At 41.5% G+C, this 23,857-nt stretch overlaps 1 protein-coding gene across 1 annotated transcript in view; it reads right to left on the minus strand.

The window, feature by feature from the left end:
* Positions 1-23,857, minus strand: part of CSMD3 (CUB and Sushi multiple domains 3) — a 2,093,798-nt gene that overhangs the window by 182,983 nt on the left and 1,886,958 nt on the right. The window contains exons 51-54 of the mRNA XM_069731799.1: positions 23,075-23,260; positions 16,994-17,188; positions 13,093-13,266; positions 11,587-11,760 (exon numbers count right to left, since the gene is read on the minus strand). Of these exons, the coding sequence (XP_069587900.1) occupies positions 11,587-11,760; positions 13,093-13,266; positions 16,994-17,188; positions 23,075-23,260 (729 nt within the window). The remainder of the gene's footprint in view (positions 1-11,586; positions 11,761-13,092; positions 13,267-16,993; positions 17,189-23,074; positions 23,261-23,857) is intronic.

Consider the following 23,857-nt stretch of genomic DNA (forward strand, 5'->3'; position numbering starts at 1 on the left):
CAGAAACTGACCATGTACCGGAGCCTACAGAGAGACTACAGACTGGCCCCATATCTGGAGAAACTCCCGGACCCCAGAGACCGCCAGATCCTGAGCCGATATAGACTCAGTGCCCACAGTCTGGCCATCGAATGTGGCCGACACAGGCAGAGCTACAAGCCCAGGGAGGAAAGACTGTGCCAACACTGTGATCAGGAGGCCATAGAGGACGAAACCCACTTCCTGCTACACTGCTCCAAATACTCAGCAGTGAGGGACACTCACTTTAGGAGACTTTCACATTTCTTCCCAGACTTCATCACCATGAAGGAGGAAGAGAAAACCTATATCTTGCTGGGAGAAGAAGAGAGAGCGGTGGAGATAGCAGCGCGGTATGTGAGCGAATGTCATAGACTACGAGAAAGAGAACTATGATGCCATGGACTATAGCCCCCAACCTGGACCTGCCCCATCCACCTCCCCTATCCCATGGATTATAGCCCCCACCCTGGATCTGCCCCATCCACCTCCCCCCACAGCTCCTACCCAACATCCCCTCAGTCCCTATCCCTATTGCCTCTATACACTTGCTTTGGCAAAACTGATGTGTATTTGGTCCTGCCAATAAAGCTTCTTTGAATCTATCTATCTATCTATCTATCTATCTATCTATCTATCTATCTATCTATCTATCATCTATCTATCTATCTTTCTATCTATCTATCATCTATCTATCTATCTATTATCTATCTATCTATCTATTTATCTATCTATATGTTATCTATCTATTATCTATCTATTATATAACTATCTATTATATATCAACTATCTATTATCTGTCTATTATCTATCTATCTATCTATCTATCTATCTATCTATCCATCCATCCATCTATCTAAGCTAAATTGACACACCTGTCCATGGGTTATACGTGGTATTATAGTTCTTCCCAATTCACTTTAAAACCGTTAAGCTGTAATACCAGACATAACCTTTGGACAGGTGTGGTGCAGTTCTAGATAAAAGTAGCCATGATTTTCTAGCCCTGGAAACCCTTTTTACATGTTTTCAATTTATACACAAGTCGCAAACTGGTCAGATCTTGATAACTCCATTTTAAGTTAAGATCTCAGATCTAGTTTCACAAATTCTCAGTGATCGGCTGGTGGAGCCTACGGAGGTTATGGGAATATGTTGCAGGGTAAATATAGTCTTTCATGTCAACCATTCAATAGCCGACTATAGACCGACGAAGGGTATTCCAAGGTAATAGTGACTCCTTAATAGGCAGAACTTAAGTGAAAGTGCAGGCCCCCAATAATAAGTCCATTTGCTCTAGTAGAACACATGACATGGAAAGCGATGGTCTTTATATAGTTTTATTTTTTCCCTTTTAGAATCTGTTATTTATAATTATTTAATTCTTATTTGCTATTTTGTATTTATTTTTTTACTGAACTTTCACTCTTTGATTTTATAACTCTCTGTGTTTTTTTTTATTATTTCTTTATTTTTCCTTTAAGTACATTTGAGCTCACTGAAATACAGGACAAACGGTGTAAAGAATTTTTTATTTTTGGCTGACAGCGATCAGTGTCAGTGCAGATTTATTGGGTGAATGGCCTTCTCAGAATCTGTCCTCATGAATACTTTCATGAGACAGCTGTTGTACTGTAGTAGCTGAATATCTCAAGAGTAGGCCAAATAAAATGGAAAACTGATCATCTGCTCAGCTGACAATTCTACATCCAGATACAGTAGATCTTCTTACATCGTAACATAATCATACATTATTCTAATAGGTGCCGGACGGAAAGAGAACGGCGTTGGATAGATCATAATTATTTCTCTGTTGACAAACATTATTAAGAGGATTTTTGCAGGCAGTTCCTCGGTGCACGATACCGGGAAGCACCAGACCTGGAAATGTACCTTGATAAACAGGCAAAGTCTAAATTATAGAGAAGGTGACAATTTTATGATCTGAAAAAGAAGCGATATATGCATCAAGGGCAAGATAGGACAATCAAATGAGTCCCTGGTGCTCGCTGTGGGGCTGCGGATATGTTTCATGCTGTTTCAGATTTCTCATGCCGTTTGCTCTGAATTCTGGTCACTCCTTCTCATTTGTAACCATGCAACGTGGCAATTGTGAGGCAGTGTACACGGATCTGAGCATTGATTAATACATTGCGGCACAATAGGTAGGATGCATCATGTTAATATTTGATATTAGAGCATCCTCACACCTTATCAGACAACATTCTGCATATATATATATCTATATATATATACATATATATATATATATATAGTATGTATATTATTGTACTTGTCTTTATTATGTGTACCCCTCCTCACATGTAGCACACCATGGAATAAATGGCGCTATAATAATAATAATATATATCCCCTTACAGACCACAAATACATCTCGAAAATGACTTGAGCTATAAATGAACAGCATTCACCAAGAGGGACGCAGTTGTCAGCTGTACATTATAGCTGACAGCCTGCTGCATTAGTCATGATTGGCAGTGGCACCAATCATGGCCATTTATCCCTTAGATGCCGCTGTCAATAGTGACTATGGCATGCAGATGAAAAACAGACTGTGGGGGCTCTATCTTTAACCTCATCAGCCATTGGCACACTGTGTGGTCCTGATGGTTGCCATTGCAACTCACGGCCTCAGAGGCTGCCGGCTATAGTGACCTGTTCACAAGATAGCAACATTTACAGTATTTTTACCAATGAGGGTGTATCTTATAGTCTGAATGTAGGTTGCAATGGAGTGATGGCAGCTGTGGAAGGGGTCACAGGAGGCAGGGTCACCATTACAAGAAGCCAGTGGAGGCAGGAGTGGGGCGATGCTATGGGGGAGTGGGGCGATGCTATGGGCCCTGGGCTGGGAGGATGGTGTGTCCCAGTGGTGTGAGGCAGGGGCCATTGATCTCTCGGTGATGGGCTTCAGGAAAATGGTAATGGTACATACAAAGATTTAGATCTTGGCTCAATTACAAGCCAAGATCTCAATCTGCATATGTGCCAGTGCCATCTTCCTTAAGCCCCCTGTAAGGGATTAATGTGTGTAGCAGAGACTCCATTACAGCCTTGCACCGCCAACATTTTCCTTGAACTTATCGCTGGGAGATCAATGGCTCCTGCCTTCCAATGATTAGAACACCCCTTCCTGCCAGCCCAAGGCTATAGCATCGCCCCACACCTGCAGCGGCGACCTTGCTCTTGCCTAATGTGACCCTGTTGCATTAACTCCGCCCCCTAGTAAAGTAAATTCAAACTATAAGACCGATCCCCATTTTCATATTTTTTTCCCTATTTTCCTCCTCTAAATTTGGGGTACGTCTTATAGTCCTAAAAATTCACCGGATGTTAAAAATGAAAATTTTCTTTCCTGTCATGTCACTTTGAATTAATTCCTGAAAAGTACCTGAAGGGTTAATTAACTACCTGACAGCTGTTTAGAATGCAATAGCTCTTTTGCTTTTTTTGCAATGTGTAGGACCCACAAAGTCACTTAAAAACTGAATAGGTCCGTGAAAACATATGCTTTTCGAATTTCTTTGAAAAAATGATGAAGAAGACTAGAACTCTAGTGCCACCAATTGGAAGTAGAAATCCTAAAAGTCAATATTGACCAACGAGCCTTGCCACATAACTTATGATAAAGCCAGAACCAAAATCTCAATCGCAATTTGCAGACACTGTGTCTTGGAGTACTGCCCCCGTTAGTGCAAAGTGTGAGATCTGGTTTGGCTTGGTGAGAGGCTTCTGACCGGATCCAAGAGGTAACATTTCTCCTTGCAGAGAGCGACATGTCAAGCCTGACATGCCAAGATGAAGAGACTTTGCAATGCTTCTTTGGGAAATATACAAATTATTTCATCAGAGAGGAAGAGGACTAGAACTCTAGTGCCTACTATTGGAAGTAGCAATCCTAAAAGTCAATAACGACTCTCTAGCGAGCCTTGCCACATAACTTTGGATAAAAGCTAAAACCAAAATCTCAATTTGCAGACACTGATTTCAAAGCTTGAAAGTCTCCTCACTTTGGTATATCAAGCTTGTTTCTCCGCAAGGAGAAATTTTACTGCTTGGATGTTTAAAAAAATGAAAAATTCCAGCTTCTTACAATCCTGGCAAAAAAACAACATTTTACAGATGGTGCTGATGTAAAGCAGATATGAGCTAAATGATATTTATTAACTGTTTTGTGTGGTTTGACTATTTGGATTTAAGGGATAATCAATTATTCAAAGTTTGAAAATTGCTAACTTTTTGCCAAATTTCTGATATTTTTATAAATAGATGCAAAACGTATTGACCTAAATTTACCATTAACATAAAATACACTGCTCAAAAAAATAAAGGGAACACTAAAATACCACATTCTAGATATCTCTGAATGAAATATTCTAGTTGCAAATTTTTATTCACTGCACAGTGGAATGGGTTCAGAACAATAAAACATAACAATTATCAATGTAAATCAAAATGAATATCCCATGGAGGTCTGGATTTGGAATGATACTCAAAATCAAAGTGGAAAATCAAATTACAAGCTGATCCAACTTCAGTGGAAATGTCTCATGACAAGGAAAAGATGCTCAGTATTGTGTGTGGCCTCCACGTGCCTGTATGACCTCCCTACTGTACAATGCCTGGACATGCTCCTGATGAGGTGGCGGATGGTCGCCTGAGGAATCTCCTCCAAGATCTGGACTAAAGCATCCGCCAACTCCTGGACAGTCTGTGGTGCAACGTGATGTTGGTGGATGGAGTGAGACATGATGTTCCAGATGTGCTCAATTGGATTCAGGTCTGGGGAACGGGCGGGTCAGTCCATAGCTTCAATGCATTTATCTTGCAGGAACTGCTGACTAGTGTTGAGCCACCTCTCTAGTGTTCGGGTTCGGTTCGGTTTGTCGAACAGGGACGTGTTCGACGAGATGTTCGTCGAACGTTCGACGAACACCGTCGAACCCCATTGAAACCAAAGGCAGGCAAACACAAACACATACAAACACATGGAAAACACATAGAATACACCTTAAAAGGTGTCCAAAAGCTGACAAACTGCTCAGAAGACACAACAAACACATGGAAAAGTCACAACTACATATAGTCATGCAAAAAGAAAAGAGGTGGAGGAGTAAAAGGAGGAGGAGACACAGGTATAGGCATGTCATGCCCTTCTAAAATCAAGAAAGGCTGGAGTAAAAATCTAAACTCACTCTACCAACACCCAGACGTCTTGACAAAAAAATAAAAAAATAAATATCTTTAGGTAGAATGGCGGCGGGTCCATTCAGAACACATTCCTTAGAAGACGTAGTGGTACCCCTGCTGGGAGTTGTGCCAAAAAATGAACCCAATACATTTAGACTAATCCACCATTTGTCATATCCAAGGGGCAGGTCAGTAAACGACAACATCGATGTGGAACCAAGTACAGTACTATGTACTGTACCTCCTTTGACGAGGCAATCAGGCGGGTCAAGAGGTTGGTAAGGGGCACCCTAATGGCCAAAACAGACATTGAGGGGGCGTTCCGGTTACTACCTGTGCCTCTGAATAGTGTCCTCCCATTGGGCTGCTTCTGTGAATGAGCATACTACATAGATCGCTGTTTGCCCATGGGGTGCCCCATATCCTGCTCACTAGTTGAGGCATTTAGTTGCTTCCTCGAATGTGTCGTCATGAATAGTGTTGAGCGATACCGTCCGATACTTGAAAGTATCGGTATCGGATAGTATCGGCCGATACCCGAAAAGTATCGGATATCGCCGATACCGATATCTGATACCAATACAAGTCAATGGGGCACCAAGTATCGGAAGGTATCCTGATGGTTCCCAGGGTCTGAAGGAGAGGAAACTCTCCTTCAGGCCCTGGGATCCATATTAATGTGTAAAATAAAGAATTAAAATAAAAAATATTGATATATTCACCTCTCCGGCGGCCCCTGGACATCACGCTGGTAACCGGCAGGCTTCTTTGTTTAAAATGAGCGCATTTAGGACCTGCGAATGACGTCGCGGCTTCTGATTGGTCGCGTGCCGCTCATGTGACCGCCACGCGACCAATCAGAAGCCGCGACGTCATTCGCAGGTCCTAAACGCGCTCATTTTAAACAAAGAAGCCTGCCGGTTACCAGTGTGATGTCCAGGGGAGAGGTGAATATACCAATATTTTTTATTTTAATTCTTTATTTTACACATCCCTATGGATCCGATACCGATACCCGATACCACAAAAGTATCGGATCTCGGTATCGGAATTCCGATACCGCAAGTATCAGCCAATACCCGATACTTGCGGTATCGGAATGCTCAACACTAGTCATGAACGTTTGTAAGGCGGCACATATTATCCATTACCTCTACGACTTCTTATGCCTGGGCCCAAAAGATTCACCACAGTGTGAAAACACGCGGTAGTCCACCTGTGAGAAGGAGAGAGCTGAAGGGAGAGTGGACACCTCAGAGCCGAGGGGTTAGATTGAGAAAGAAAGAAGGCGGTGCAGCTTGCTTCATGGGTGGGGTACTATGCTGAGTAGCAGAAATTGCTACTAGGCCCAAAAGGGTTTCCTGGGCCAAATGCCGTTAAAAAATAGTACTTAGGTAAACAGGCGGTGTAGCTTGCTTCATGGGTGGGGTACGCTGCTGAGTTGCACCAAATTCTACTTGTCAGGGGTCGAGTTCCCGCTTCTCTACAGGGGGAATCTCGTGATGTTTCTGCTGCGGTGTCCCATTCTTCTCCTGCTGCAGTGGAACCTGCTCAGCGGAGACGTCGGTCCTTGCGTCTGGCTCCGTCTCACTCTGTGCTTAGGCTTGCTGTTGCTTTTCCAGCTTTTGCCATTAAAGCCAGTGCTGGGCAGCAGTGAGCAGACGCTTTTGGGACTAAGTCCTGCTTTTTCCCTTCTGAGCTTGCCCAGGGTGAGATCTCCCGTTGGAGATCGAGGGTCACATGCTCAGATGCTGCAGCGGTTCCCATTGGTCCTCCTGGAAGGTCCTGAAGGTGCTAACTTCTGTGGCAGCTTCCCATTGGTCCTTTATTGGAAGGTCCTGAACGTGCTGCAGCTATATAAGCTTCGCATGACTGCACGGCTATGCGCTAGTGTACAATTGTATACGTGTGTTTGTGGATGAGTGCAAGTCGTTCATTAAATACCCCTACCCTATTGTATGACTGTTCGCGTAAGGTGTATGGCTGCTATTTAGCGCCCGACTATCCTCTCAACGCGTTACACATGAATCAGCGTCTATTGCTGTGACCGCCAGTGCGGTGCCTCGCGCCAGTAGTGCGCTTCCTAACCCACGTCCGGGTGCTTAGTGGTGTCTGCCAGCATGGCACAGTTCGCACTTCGGTGCTCTAACTATTTCTATCAGTTACCTAATACACCCAGTTGCGGTGTTGTGCGCAAGTAGTCTGAACGGACTTCAACCCTGAGTCTTGGGATTGAGTTTGCTGACTCCTTGCTTGCACTCATTAGTGCAGTATTGTGGTCCTGTGGCTTTACTATTACTATTTAAAATAGTACTTAGGTAAACAGGCGGTGTAGCTTGCTTCATGGGTGGGGTACTCTGCTGAGTATCACAAAATGCTATTAGGTACAAAACGATTTCCTGGGCTAGATGCAGTTAAAAATTAGTAATTAGATCAACAGGCAGTGTAGCTTGCTTCACGGTTGGGGTATGCTGCTGAGTATCACTAAATTCTACTAGGCCCAAAAGGATTTCCTGGGCTAGATGTCGTTACAAAATAGTAGTTAGGTAAACAGGCGGTGTAGCTGGCTTCATGGGTGGGGTATGCTGCTGAGTTGCACCAAATTCTACTAGGCCCAAAAGGATTTCCTGGGCTAGATGCCGTTAAAAAATAGTACTTAGGAAAACAGGCGGTGTAGCTTGCTTCATGGGTGGGGTACGCTGCTGAGTAGCACCAAATTCTAGTAGGCCCAAAAGGATTTCCTGGGCTAAATGCCATTACAAAATAGTACTTAGGTAAACAGGCGGTGGGTGGCTGGGCTACTCTGTTGATGTGCAGACACTGCTCCTAGGTCCAAAACTAATAACTGGATTAGATGCAGTGAAAATTGAGATACACAGGCGGTATAGTTTGTTTCACAGGCGGGCTACTCTGCTGACATGCAGACACTGCTCCTAGGCCCTAAACTATTAACTGGATTAGATGCAGTGAAAATAGAGATACACAGGCGGTGTAGTTAGTTTCACAGGCGGGCTACTCTGCAGACACTGCTCCTAGGCCCAAAACTATTAACTGGGTTAGCTAGCTTCACAGGTGGGCTACTCAGATGACTATCATACAATAATACTAGCCTGAAAGGATTGGCTGAGCTAGATTACACCAAATGCTGTGACAAACACTTGCACAGCACTGGCACAGACCTGCCTGGCAAACAGTGCTATGAACTGCTGTAACCTACCCTGAAAAGGGCTGATATTACAACTAGTCCCGACTCCTCCCAACTCCCTAAACCTATCTCTCTGACAATTCGCTCCAAAAAAACACTCTTAGTTTGTATAGTGCCCCCAGCAGCGGCGATGCCATCTAACACTAAGCTACAGCAGTGAGGAAATGGTGGCGACGGGGCAAATGGCTGGTTCTTATAGGGCAAGGACATGTGACATACACAGCCAATGACACATGCCCTTGCTTGTGTGCATCACATGCACATTGCCGTGCGCACTGCTGATAGGCTGAGAGACTGCACCGCCCCACTGTAAATGCGGGAAAGAAAAAAAATAATGGAGATCAGCGTTATTTCAGCACAGATCTATCCCCCGCCCCCCCACCCACTATACACTGAAACAGTCTATTAACAATGATAAACAGTTTTAATGTGCAAATCAAGCGAGGCTTTTGGTGAATGAACAGTTATCGAACAGAAACTCGTATGGCCGGATTTTAAGCAAATTGTTCGGGTTCGTCGAATGACTCGAACACAGCCCAAAACAGCTCGGCTTTGAAATTGGCGAACAGTTCAACTCGAACACCGCTCATCTCTACTGCTGACACACTCCAGCCACATGAGGTCTGGCATTGTCCTGCATTAGGAGGAACCCAGGGCCAACCACACCAGCATATGGTCTCACAAGGGGTCTGAGGATCTAATTTCGGTACCTAATGGCAGTCAAGCTACCTCTGGCAAGTACATGGAGAGCTGTGTGGCCGTCCAAAGAAATGCCACCCCACACCATTACTGACCCACTGCCAAACTGGTCATGCTGAAGGATTTTGCAGGCAGCAGATCGCTCGCCACAGCATTTCCAGACTCTTCTCTTGTCTGTCACATATGCTTGGTGTGAACCTACTTTCATCTGTGAAGAGCACAGGGCTCCAGTGGTGAATTTGTCAATCCTGGTGTTCTGTGGCAAATGCCAAGCATCCTGCACGGTGTTGGGCTGTGAGCACAACCTCCATCTGTGGACGTCGGGCACTCAGACCATCCTCATGGAGTCGGCTTCTAACCTTTATGACAGACACATGCACATTTGTGGCCTGCTGGAGGTAATTTTGCAGGGCTTTGGCAGTGCTCCTCCTGTTCCTCCTTGCACAAAGGAGGCGATAGCGGTCCTGCTGCTGGGTTGTTGCCCTCCTACGGCCCCTTCCACATCTCATGGTGTACTGGCCTGTCACCTGGTAGCACCTCCACAATCTGGACTACGCTGACAGACACAGCAAACCTTCTTGCCATGGCTCGCATTGATGTGCCATCCTGGATGAGCTGCACTACCTGAGCCACTTGTGTGGGTTGTAGAGTCCGTCTCATGCTACCACGAGTGTGAAAGCACAACCAACATTCAAAAGTGACCAAAACATCAGCCAGAAAGCATTGGTACTGAGATGTGTTCTGTGGTCCCCATCTGCAGAATCACTCCTTTATTGAGGGTGTCTTGATAATTGCCAATAATTTCCATCTGTTGTCTATTCCATTTGCACAACAGCATGTGAAATTGATTGTCAATCAGTGTTGCTTCTTAAGTGGACAGTTTGATTTCACAGAAGTTTGATTTACTTGGAGTTATATTCTGTTGTTTAAGTGTTCCCTTTATTTTTTTGAGCAGTGTATAATGTGTCATGAAAAAGCAGTCTCAAAATCACTGAAATAGGTAGAAACATTTCAGAGTTATGGGGGCATGGAACTAGTGTTGAAGCGGACGATTACAAATGAATATGTATTTTTATGTAAATTAGTAACTAGCATATGTCAATTAAAGGGGCTATCTAGGACAATATTAATTATTTACTGTAGGCATAACATCTAACAGTCAGCTAATTGCTAACTACCCGCCTGCTCTGCCCAGTGCAAATCTCTGCTGGCACAGAAATCTGTACTGACCTCTCCTGCCACCCATTCTGTGACTCTGTCGACAGAGAAGCTGTTTCTCTACTTTTATTCTCTGTTGACGGGGCATGACTACTGATGTCATACTAATTGACAGACGAATTCGCGCTCCATAACAGTAGGAAGATGGCTGTCAATCAGCATGATGTTGGTAGTCACACCTCGTCGACAGAGCAAAGAAGAGCTTTTCTGTAGTTGTGGAGCAGCAGTATCACCAACAAAAGCGATCAGTGACCCCCAAACAAGGGGAAGACAAAGAGTGATAGATATCGTAAGGAAAGCACCATAATATGCTGCCTTTTTGTAACAATAGAAACACATTTTAAATCTATTAATGACAAAGTTTTAGTCCCATCTCATAAAAAATGGCAAAATTCACAGGATATGTTATTACTTTATGATCTCTGGGAGTCTGAATTACATCCAAATGTAATATCTCAGGTCCCCTAACTAATTCAATAGTATTATTCTTTTCATAAGGACCAAAGGGACATTTATGTACAACCCCCTAGGCTCACGACCGCGCAACTTTAGTAGTTGAACCCCTGGATGCGGCGCTGATTTAAAGAGGTTGCCCAGGCTTGGCGTTGGAGTCTGCAGTCATTTTATGTAACTTGTGAATCATCAGAATGTTCTCAGTACACGCTGTCATAAATCTATGGTGTCAAAGCAAGAAGCTGGTAGTCAAGTGACCGTAAGTATGCGATTTTTATACTTCTGGCCACATTCCGACTAGACGTGTCCAACCTCACTCAATTCACTTTTATTGATTGAGTGAGGCCATACATGTCTGGTTGACAGGGGATTTCATGTATGTAAAATTGTATACTTTTGGTCATGCGCCAGACTGCTCTTCCTGGTGTCGGCACTAAAGTATCCTGACAGCACGCAATGTGCACATAATGAGGATTCACATGTCTGCAGATTGACTGTAGACTTGAGTCCCAAGCCTAGACAACCTTTTTAATGTTGTGTTACATTTTTTCAACTCAGATTTTCTGTGTATGGAAAACTTTTGTATCTCTCAAAAACATAATTCCCCTCAAGCTATCAATATATAATGAAGGGAAAAAAATATTGTCACGGTGGACAATCTATTGATGACAACTGTACCCCAGTACACCATATATTACTACATTTCTAGTGACAAAGTAACAATATTTCAACACATGGAATAGAAATAAAAAAAACAATGAAATCACAAAATGTTTACTTACGCACGCAGGATGGCAATTGACCAGACCAGTTGTGATCTTGCTGGCAAATCCTTACTGATGACCCAATCAAGCGAAAACCAGCGTTGCACTGATACACAACAGTATCTCTGTAGCCATAATTCTCCCCAATCACTTGTCCATTCACAATCAATTCAGGCGTTCCACAGTGACCAGCTGCAATGTGAAAAATAAAAGATGCATGTCAGCCAAATTCTCCGATTTCTCAAATATACAAGAGTATTCTAATTCACCCAAGATGACAGATATGTGAAAAACGGTCTGACATGTTGAAAATAGGCAAATAAGCACAGTACTGTATCTGTCAGCCACTTATTACCCTAAACCTTTAAAACCAATCAGAAGTTTAGCTATGAGATGGGCATGCATGGGTATGGAGGGAAATAAAAGAAACAATTACTCAACATGTGTGAATACCTTTAAAGCAACAAATTATATTAAAAAACCAAAAAAATATTGAAATGTTTTTGTCCCTCATCCATGTCTAATTTTATATTTAGAATGACTAGTCTCTAATTTTATAACCCTCTTTTATATTGGTAAATTCATGGGAATGCTTATATCACTTACTTAGTTTCTTCACTTGATTATTATATGAAGTGCATTACCTAAAAAACGGGTTCAATCAGCTTTTCAAATTTGAACGTCTTTTTTAGGACATTTAATAAAATAAATAAAATACATAAAATGCATATAAATATTAAACGTTAAACAGATATGCTTTATCTAGCGCACCCGGTCAGGACTTCAAATATGGCAACTGCCATCTATCTCATTGTGTAGCCCGTCCAAGGTTTCGGAGGACAAGCAATAGGACGGGCATTTTAAAGGGCAAGACAGACGCACTAAAACTGTCAGGCTGACTGCCATATGTTCACTCTCAGACAGCTAAAGAAAGGTGTTTATCTTCTCCTTTAGTCTGGCTCTACACAGTGTCCTGTCAGGTTGACTGAGCAGAGGATTGTGCACTCAAGAAGCCGGACCGGACTCTACTCTGACCTGAAGTCTGTTTCCAACAACCCGTCCTAGTGCATGACCTCAGAAATCTACGACTGGATGTGATTGATAGCAGTTTCCCACTTTAAAATCCTTTTAGTATGCACTAGATAAAGCATAAATTTAGCTAAAATAAAGGGGTTTAAATGTGTATTATTTATTATAGTTAGTTATGGTATTCCATTTCTTTTATAACCCCTATAATAGCTTTATACACCAGAAAGACCTTTACTCATATTATTCTGGGGCCCCTTCCATCTTATGGTAGCAGTGGTTAAAGTATTTTTCTGACCTTCCCTGTTCTCTAGAAAAGCTCCACAGCTTATACTACTAGATCTGTAACAAGACCCCCAAATATCCTGTGGCGTTTTGAATGATGCTCTCCATATACGAGTCCTACGAGTCGTTTCAGTCGCCCAAAGGTTCCAAGTTCCAGGTACAATCTTTGAAAAATATATTCATAGCTGAAAGTTTAATGGAAGTGAAAGGTACCTAAACATCTTGTCTCAGTGCCACTCCAAAGTCCAGAAGATAAGCATTCTCGCACAACGGACCCTACAAGCATGTACCCTGAATCACAGGTGAATATCGCTGTTGATCCAAACGTGGTTTGTGTTCCAAGTTTCTTTCCATTTGGTGGTACAGGAAGTTCTCCACATGACGTAACTAAAATATGAAAACAATCAAAAAGGTTATAAAATGTAAGCCGCAATAAATTAATAGGCCGGGGCAGTTTTATAAAAAAAATATGTAAAAGAACTGTCTTTGTCATTCATAGCAGCCAATCATATTGCAGCTTTCACTGTAAGTACTAAGTTCATAATTATTGGCTACCTAGCTAAACCCTTTTGTTTGAAAAAAATAAAAATGTAATTTTAATTGTCAATTTTTCTAGTGTAAAATTCAGATGGGGAGAGTGGGAACCATGATTGCCATAATAGCTTACACTCTACATAAAAGAAAGAAAGAGAGATCTCCGCTGACCAGGGCCAGCTTCACCACCCGGAGCACTAAGGCATATGCTAGGACAAACAGGGTGGGCCCATTCAGTGGCATAGTAACCCCACAATGCATCATACTTTCAACTGTTTCAGCATCCTAGATGCCAATACAGTTCAAAGCAATGATGGGAGCGTCAGCTGATGCTTCCTCTTCCATCATTCCCGTCCATGTTGTTGTCTCAACATATGGTCGATATCGCGTCTGGTGGCAAGGTCCCTCTTTCCCTTCATCGGCTTCTACAGCCACCTAATGCTGGATAGTAACGAGTGGCCTCTGTCCCACCCTGATAGCATTTCTCTCTAAGCCAAATAAAACTCCATTATCACTGCCATATAGTGCGGCGGCCCTACTGCACAATATATGCACTATTCTCCTGTGATAAAAATTGTGCCACATATGCTTAGCTAAGCACGTGACTGATGAAAGTCCTTATGGACTGAAATGTTTCAAGTGCTACAAATAAATCTACTAATTTGTGCTTACGTTGAGTGCTAGACTTTTTCATATTGTGTGCTGAGCAATGCAGAGGGACAGAAGACACTGAAGAGACCTGAGCAATGAGGGAATGGGTAGAGGTGCATATTTGATTTTTTTACGTATGTAGCAGTATAGGGCACAAAATACTGTATGGAGCAATATATTGGGTCCATTACACTGAATGGAAAAATAAATGGGGCCTATTATACTGAATGAAACAAAATATGGGGACCATTATACAGTATGAAGAACTATATGGTGCCTATAACACTATATGGAGCACTATATAGCGCCCATTATACCGTATGGAGGACTATGTGGTGCTCATGATACTGTAAGGAGGATTATGTGGTGCCCATAATACTGTATCGATGATTATATAGGAGGCAAATGACTTTATTAAAGGGTACACTGCTGAGGACAGTTTCTATTGGTAGGGTACATTTATCAATATCATGTTTACCTCTAATACTACAGGTACTGAAACCATGAAACTTGTGGACCCTAGAACACATGAATCCCCTCTGCTGTATGGACTAGTAGAATTTACAATAAATATCACTCATGTAAGGTAAGAAGTAAGTGAAATTTTTGGCACTGTACTACAACAATATAACTTTAAGCTGTATCTGTGCATCATAAATCGTGGCATTATAAAATTAATTCATTGGGTGAGGGGGTGAGGGTAACTGCAAGTGATGCAGTGTGGAATGTAAGGGGGACAGCACATGATGAAGTTTAGGGGTTAAAGGAGACTGCACATGATGGAGTGGGGGTATGGGGGTCTGCACATGATGAAATGGGGGTAAGGGGGACTGCACATGAAGGGGGGGTAAGAGGGACTGCACATGATGTAATGTGTCTGAGGGGAGACTGCACATGATGAAATTAAAGGAGGATAGGGGGCTGCAAATGATGACATAAGGGGGCTTCAAAATGAAAGTGGGGGACTGCAAATAATGAAGTGGGGGAAGGGATATGGCACTGCAAATGATGAAGTAGGGGAGGGGACTGCAAACGATGAATTCAGTGTGAGAGACAGGGACAGCAATTTAATTGAAGGTGGGGTGGGGAGAGCAAATGATGAAATGAAGGTGCGGTAGGGAGAGCAAATGATGATCTGGGGAGAACAAATAATGAATTTTGAGGGTGGGGGAGAAAGTAAATGATGTGTTGAATGTGGGGTAGAGCAGTTGATAATGAATAGAGGGTGGGAGAGAAAGACATGACAATGAATTGGGGTGGGAGGGGCATATAAATATAATGAATCGAGGTTAGGGTTAGAGCAAGAGGTGCATAGTGGGGGGCATTTAGCAAGAAGTGACTGGCAAGGAATTGGGGGAAAGAGTACAGGTGCTAATTTATTTATATATTAAATGGGGAAGTGGCTATGTATAGTTAGTGGGGGCACAGTGGCAGATTATAATTTATATTTGAAATGGTGGGTTGCATAGTAACCAATTATAGATTGATTGTGGGTGAACCTCTGTATTCAGATGTGTAGTGTAGAAGAAAGGGAAAAAGTGGGGAATGTGCTCTGTATGTGGTGCTCTATGTAACTGTTATTTTATGCAGAGACGGTGGTCTGTGCTGGATGAAAAGGAAAAGCAAAGATAAAGGACTTCAGCTAGAGACGTCACTGGTGACTCAGTGTGTTACCTGTACACTGACACTATACACTGTATACTATATACAGAGCTGTGGGAATAATGCCACTGGTAATCACTGTATTAACTCTACACTGACACTATATACAGAGCTCATGTGTACATTATCACTGTTTTACCTGTAAACTGACACTCTCCTGTGTATGTCACTGGTGATTACTGTATTATCTGTACAATTGGAGCCTGGGCAGAGTCTCAAGGGGGGCCTGAAAATTTTGCCAGCATGGAGCCACAAAATTCCTAGTGGCAGCCCTGGGTGTGATAATCCGCTAGATATCATAGCTGTTAAATATTATAGGGAGGCCTGTGTTGTGGTACAAAATTATATTAGCTTGCTCTACAAAGCTTCAGCAGTGTGGGAAATGGTACTGGGAAAGATTTTTTGTGATCCTCAAATGGAACCTCAACGTATTCAAATTTGAATGAAACAGCAAAATAAAATAAATTCAACTGAAAGTCTATCTTCTGTAGATAGATCCACTCATCTATTACCCAGCATATAACATAACACAAGACCATAGATAGTCCTGAGTTAGACAGCTCCACTTCCAGCTGTGAGTTTGACACAGTGCGCAGTTTTCTGTGACATCACATCATTATTGCTATGTGTATAGGAGGTTGGTTTGGTCTATGTCACAGCCAAAGCATTTTATACAAGAACCTTTTTGTTTAAAAGAATCTCAATAATAATTAGAATGAATCCTGATACACTATGTCTCATCTAGTCACATTTATCTCTTGATATTTCATGTTCACAAAATACGTGATGATCTGAATGAAAGATTCAATGTGTAGTTTATGATAATACCTTTCATCAAATATCACAATTTAACGTAAGCATTATTTAGAAGATCTGATGAATACAGCCTTAAAAAAAATCCATCTACGTACTGCAACTATTTCATATTCAGTATATATAGTGAGCATTTCGACAGCTTTGTGCTGCCTTCTGAGACGCAGACACCGTTGAAGCTGTTTCTAGGGACTTCCCAAGGGCAAGAAGGTCAGCAATTGAATTCAGATTGAGCCTACGAGCTTCAAAGACAACATTGTCAAACTCGAAAACCCCACACGAAATGGAAGCTCAGCACCAAACAAGTCAGTTTCTTGTCTGATAATATATGACTTACTACTCTTCTGAATAACTAATACATATTTTGAAAAAGCATTAACATAAAAACTTATTTATGTATTACCCATCTTTGTAATTATGCAACATCCAGCGCTAAATAAACTTGTATACATACTTTGGCAGTGTGGCCTCTCGTTTCTCCAGCTCCAGGTTCCATTTGCAAGGCACTGAATAGATGCTGGTCCCAAACGGAAGTAGCCTGGATCACAGCTAAAGACAACTTTTGTCTTGTACTCATAGTGGGATCCATTGACGATGCGCCACCTTCCGTGCTCCAAGGTGAAAGAATTTATACTTGGACATGTAACAACTTTAAAAGAAGCAAAATGAAGCTACGTTATATCAAAGCAAAAACAGTCAAATTACTGAACATGAAAATTTCTACAGAAAGAAAACATGTCACTTAAAAAGAAGAAACACAAGAAAATGCACGTTCTGGAGCTTTAATTGGTGCGTGGCAGAAAATGCACTAACTATTTTTAGTATGCGACATTCTGGGAAAAAAGCTGAAAGTTGAGCTATTCCCATAAGGTTGGGGTCATAAGAACTTTGATTCTCTCATGCAAGAGAATCAGGCCCATTATGATAATGATGCTCTGCTCCAACTCTTAATTGGAGTTGGAGCCGAGTGCCATCTTAGTATGACCCCATTCTTTCATCAGATAGAATCGTATCAAAGATGCAGTGAAGATGGAGAACTTTATTGCTCCATCTTCTCCATTGTCTGTATCTGCATAAATTGGACTGCACTCAGATGACATCCAAGTACATTCCAATGTTTTAAATGCACCCATAGTCTTGCACGGATGTGCGTGATCCGATTTGTGGCGCCAGTCGCAACATGCTGTGATATTTCTCTCTTGCTGAATCGGCATGAGAAAAAAATAGCAGATCTGCACTGCCCCAAAATATAGCATTGGTCCGAGTATTATCTGATAAAAAACATCGAATAACACTCGTCCAATGAATTTGCTTGCGTGAACAAGCCCTGATGGTGAAGCATACGCTACCTCCAATATCTTATCTTCTTGGTCATTGCGCAACTAGAGTCCTATTTTTGCCTTCTGATAAGCCACTCTGGCAGCCTCTTTATGTCTATAGAGCCAAGCAAGTATTTTTTATGCAGAGTAATGCATCATGCATGATTGATGACTGTTATCTTTACATGTGCATATATAGCTAGTCTTTTCCTATACAGATTCTCATATTACTAATCCAACCACTGTTAAGTGAACAGGTGGACTTCCGGAGTAGACACCTTCAAAAATTTCCTATTGGCAAACCCAGCTATTTAGAAAGCTCTCTGAATGTTTTCAGTGTGTCTAGTCTGGTGTGCTGAGTTGTCGGTGTTTTGATTGACAACTCGGCCATCCAATCTGAGACTGGGAGGTGCTGGCTGTCTTCAAGTGTTCATTGTCCCAGGTGATTGCCCAGCTACGTAGTCCCAGACCTCTGCAAGATGTATCTTCAGCTAAGTGTGGTTGGTGCTTAGTGTTTTGCTAGATGATCTTTCGTTGTCTGACCTTGGATATCGTTTTGACCATCCGTCTGTTTAACGTCTTTGCTCTGATCCGCTATCTTCCTGGTATTTTGACCTCAGACCATTATCTGACCGCCTTTGTCTCTTCCCTCTGTTCATAACATACCTTCCTGGCTTTTCTCAGACTATCCCAACTCATGGATTCTCCATGAGAGGTGACTCAGCGGCCCAAATTGCCAATTACAGCAATAGTCACTTGTGTGAACAAGACATCATCGCTCCAGTCAAGCATACAAAGACTGTCAGTGGACACCAGAAGGACAGCATTCTAGCAAAAAGAGGTTTAAACAAACATTTATTGCTTCTTTTCTTCTAATATTACATTCCCATTCTTATTCAATTTTGTATTAATCAAGGAAAACCCTTTTAACCCCTTAGTGACCGAGCCAAATTTTTGAAATCTGACTAGTGTCACTTTATGTGGTAATAACTCTGCAATTCTTCAACAAATCCCAGTGATTTTGAGATTGTTTTTTCGTGACACATTATACTTTATGATAATGGTAAATTTAGGTCAATATATTTTGTTTTTATTTATAAAAAATATCAAACATTTGAGAAAAATGTTAAAAAATTAGCAATTTTCAAAATTTTAATGATTATCCCTTTAATCCAGATGGTCATACCACAGCAAACCATTAATAAATAGCGTTTCCCACATGTCGGCTTTACATCAACACCATTTGTAAAATGTTATTTTATTTTGTTAGCATTTTAGGAGGTTTAAAAATGTAGCACCAATTTTTCATTTTTTCATGGAAATTTACAAAAAAAATTTTTTTAGGGACTTATCCATGTTTATACTGACTTTAGGGGTCTCATATATTGGGAAACCCCCAAACATGATACCATTTTAAAAACAGCACCCCCTGACATTTTGAAAACTGCTGTCAGGTAGTTTATTAACCCTTCAGGTGCTTTACAGGAATTAATGCAAAGTGGTATGACAGAAATGAAAATCTTTATTATTAACACCTAAATGCCTCTAACTTCTGAACAGATTACTATAGCAATCAGACTCTAAGGCTGCTATTTGGTCGTGAATTGCGATCGCAAACATCAGGACCACAAAATCATGATCTGAGGGCACCAATTTGGATAAAGGGGAAGCCCCCCACACTCTGTTAACCATTTATAATGGTGTAGTCACTATTGACAGCAGCATCTAAGGGGTTAAACAGATTTGGATGGTGCAAACACTGATCGTGGCTGATAAAGCAAGTTGTCAGCTACAGTGTACAGCTGACAGCTGCGGCATTGTCACCTGTATGGGGAGGCTATTCTCTTATATCTCAGGTCAGTTAAAAGACGTATTGGCGGTCATTAAGGGGTTAACTTTGTTTTTTTCTGCAGCTTTCTTGTATTACAATACATTACAAGCTGTTCAATGCTTTTCAGCCTCAATCTCAAAAACCGGCTCTGTCTAGCTCGTCTCCAGACCATCTTTCTCCAATAGTAAAAAATAAACTTCAAATCAAATCTAATCTCAAAATATCAACTTGAATTAATTAATTACATTTGAGCTTAGATTTATGTCCAGGAAACTAGAGAATTGGCTATAACAGTGTTTCCCAACTCCAATCCTCATGGCCCACCAACAGGTCAAGTTGTCAGGATTTCCTTAAGGTACTGTCACACTAGACGATATCGCTAGCGATCCGTGACGTTGCAGCGTCCTCGCTAGCGATATCGTCCAGTGTGACACGCAGCAGCGATCAGGCCCCTGCTGGGAGATCGCTGGTCGGGGAAGAAAGTCCAGAACTTTATTTCGTCGCTGGACTCCCCGTAGACATCGCTGAATCGGCGTGTGTGACACCGATTCAGCGATGTCTTCACTGGTAACCAGGGTAAACATCGGGTAACTAAGCGCAGGGCCGCGCTTAGTAACCCGCTGTTTACCCTGGTTACCAGCGTAAAAAAACAAACAGTACATACTTACATTCAGCTGTCTGTCCCTTGCCGTCTGGTTCCTGCACTGACTGCTGGCCGTAAAGTGAAAGCAGAGCACAGCCACAGCGGTGAGTCACCGCTGTGTGACTCACCGCTGTGCTGTGCTTTCACTTTCACTTTACGGCCAGCAGTCAGTGCAGGAACCAGACGGCAAGGGACAGACAGCTGAATGTAAGTATGTACTGTTTGTTTTTTTACGCTGGTAACCAGGGTAAACATCGGGTTACTAAGCGCGGCCCTGCGCTTAGTTACCCGATGTTTACCCTGGTTACCGGGGACCTCGGGATCGTTGGTCGCTGGAGAGCTGTCTGTGTGACAGCTCTCCAGCGACCAAACAGCGACGCTGCAGCGATCCGGATCGTTGTCGGTATCGCTGCAGCGTCGCTAAGTGTGACGGTACCTTTAGTATTGCATAGGTGATGGAACTATTGCTTGTGCAGGTGATGCAATTATCACATATGCAATACTAAGGAAATTCTGAAAACATGACCTCTTGGTGGACCTCGAGGACTAGAATTGGGAAACACTGGGCTAGAGACTGACCTAGCAGAGAGACAGCTGGACAGAATTGAGAAACTTGCAGTACACTGTAGTACAGGCAAGCTTCAAAAGAAAAATTGTTAAGCTTCTTAGGAAAAATTATTTGAAGAAATGTTTTATATCACATACAATGCACTAAAATTACAAAGGAAGAGCTGGAAAGAGAAGTTTCTATCAGTAATTGTAAATGCTTGTCATTTGACACATAGGTTATTTTATCAGTTAAGTGTGCCAAATTGAATTCACAGCTTTGATTTATACTTGCTAATACTAACTAGCGAAAAGCAGGAGAATCGAAACATTAACAGCCTGATATCTTGACAACTTGGGAGAATAAAACTGTATCTTTGTTAAATGAGCATTACAGGTAGAGGGTCTTGTCACATTATATCTCATTAAGCACTAATCCAGTATGTCAGTGGTTAAAAAAAAGTAGGTTTTCAGGGAAACTTAGGTCTTCATTATAGAAGTAATTGAAAGACCTAAGCAGTGATGAAAGCTTATAACATGACCCAACTAATTTAGCCAATAAATCCATACTTGTGCAGTAAGGTTACTTTTTTTCTAACTTGCCTTGCGAACTGAAAATGTCTTAAATTGGAGAAAACCTAAGTGAACACATTCATCAACTGACATAATTTATTAGCATATATATATAAAACTGATCCAAAAAAATCCATTCTGCAATTGGCCAAATGTATAGTAGTATTCCTAGGGTTATGCATATAAAAAATAGATTAGATATATGTGGATTCATTCAACTTCAAGTGAACGTTTATGATGAAAAATATAAAGATTTGCCCAAAGGAAGCTACTAATAAGACCCAATTTAAATAATAATTTCTTGAATAATTACTAGATATGAACTGATTTGCAATGGCCAGGTCAGCATTCTTTGAATGCTGGAATGGAGCCTTTCAAGCCTCCTCCTACCTACCATTATTCGTGGCTCCTTTTTTTTATTAGTTAGCGTGGCATAAAGTCATCATTGTGGTTTAACACATATGACGTCACACCAGGCCGGATAATCAAAAATGGAGTTCTGGAGACAGGCTCACGCTGCAACCATCCATGGCCAAGCCAATACTCCAACGTCACCAATTGATTTGCTCATTCCTATGAATAGCTCCTAAATCATAGGGTGGAGAAACTTTTTTTTTTTTTTAGGTCTCAGCATAGGTGGACAAATAAAACTATTGAAGTTGAAATGTACAACTTGAACTTATGAAAAATATTCAAAAATTTAGAGAACACTTTGACCCAATGTCAACAAAAACTGGAGCCACTTTTACCCAAATTGACCGGATGCTACTGCTATTGGCCACATAGAGGTGACTCGTCATGTCTTCTGGCAGGTCTGTTTTAAAAAGTGTTTTCCACATGAAATTATTCTGGATCAACTCTTACACCACTGTGTTGTGAAGTTCTATTAATATTTCTCCTACAAATGTATCAAATCAGTTTTAAAGACACGAGACCTCTGCAGCCAATCACTGACTACAGTGGTGATGCTTGGTTTAAAATTGTGGCCACTGATTGGATGCAGTGGTCAGATAATTTCTCTGCCAAAAGACAAAACCCAAACACCAGCGAGCACCCGACATCAGCAGCCACGCACATATTCTATTTGTTTACTAGTAATCCTGTGGGAGGAAAGGGACAATCCATTTAAAGGGACATTTCCACCTGATATGACATACGTAGGTCCTTCATTAAGTTGCTAATGCACGGCTCTCTCTGATAAAATCTATAGTATTCACCTAAAGTGCTGAACGATATCTTCACATTAGCATCATGGCTTCTTTTTACAACCATGTCTACTGTAATGGATCAATTTTTCGATGCACTAAAATGGTCCTTCTTGGACTCATTTGACGTGAAGGGTTGCAGAATTTTTACCGTTGGGATTGAGCTGCAGATTGGTCCATTCTTGTCAAAAATATTAGAAACCCAGAGCAGAACCTAACATTATAACAAAAAGAGCAAGTTCTGGTTGTATGAATTTTACATCGAACAGTCATGAATCTGCTTAATGTTAAGAATAAAGACTTACAATATCATAAGAGTTTCCAAGCTGCTGCAGATTTATGAAACATGATGCAAATTAAAGACAGTCACATATTAATAGTGTAATATCCTATGAATACAGCTCTCGGCCTCACTTACCTACACAACGAGGTGTTTTGTTATGATTGCTCCACGTGCCATCTGGCTGGCATACGGCTTGAATGAGCTCTTTGGATGATAACTTAAATCCATCATTACAAAAATAAGTGACACTTGTACCCACTAGGTAATCTGTTGCCAATATGCCTCCATATAAAGGAGCTTTTGGAATCCCGCATGAGATTGCTGCAAAGAAAATGCAAACGCTCATATGAGAATTACAAAACAGTAAGTGCATACAATCATATTCACAAGATGGTAATAATATTCCATGAGATTTATACAAAACCAAGACTAAATTGAATTTGTGTTGAAAATTAGGTAATTCACTGGCGATACAAACAGTTTGCAATTTGATTTGTGCAAGTTGTCAAAAATGACCACGCTCAAAAGATTACATCAGCCAGAGAAGGCTCAAATTACCTTAAGTGTGACAGCCTTTCCAATAATACAACTATCACATCACATAGTAAAGAACATAGCCAGTGTAAAAGCCGAGGCAGGGAATGCAGCACAGCAATCACTTTTTTGGGAGAATCTCATTAGTAAGAGGATGTTACAGCTCACAGCTCAGCAACAGAAATTGACAAAAAGCTATCAAACTCTGAATTTGCTGTAAAGATAGTATGTGTGACAAAACAGCAGTGAAGAACCATTATCACACAGTTTTGTGTAACCTCCTGATAAATCCATGTTGAAGGATAGATTAGAAAAATTACAAAAAGTTAAAAAAAACTTTATTTTTAGCTTTAAATGCCAACCTGCTCTGAATATTTCAATGTT

This window comes from Ranitomeya imitator, chromosome 6 (genome assembly GCF_032444005.1).
Source record: "Ranitomeya imitator isolate aRanImi1 chromosome 6, aRanImi1.pri, whole genome shotgun sequence".
Classification (NCBI taxonomy): Eukaryota; Metazoa; Chordata; class Amphibia; order Anura; family Dendrobatidae; genus Ranitomeya; species Ranitomeya imitator.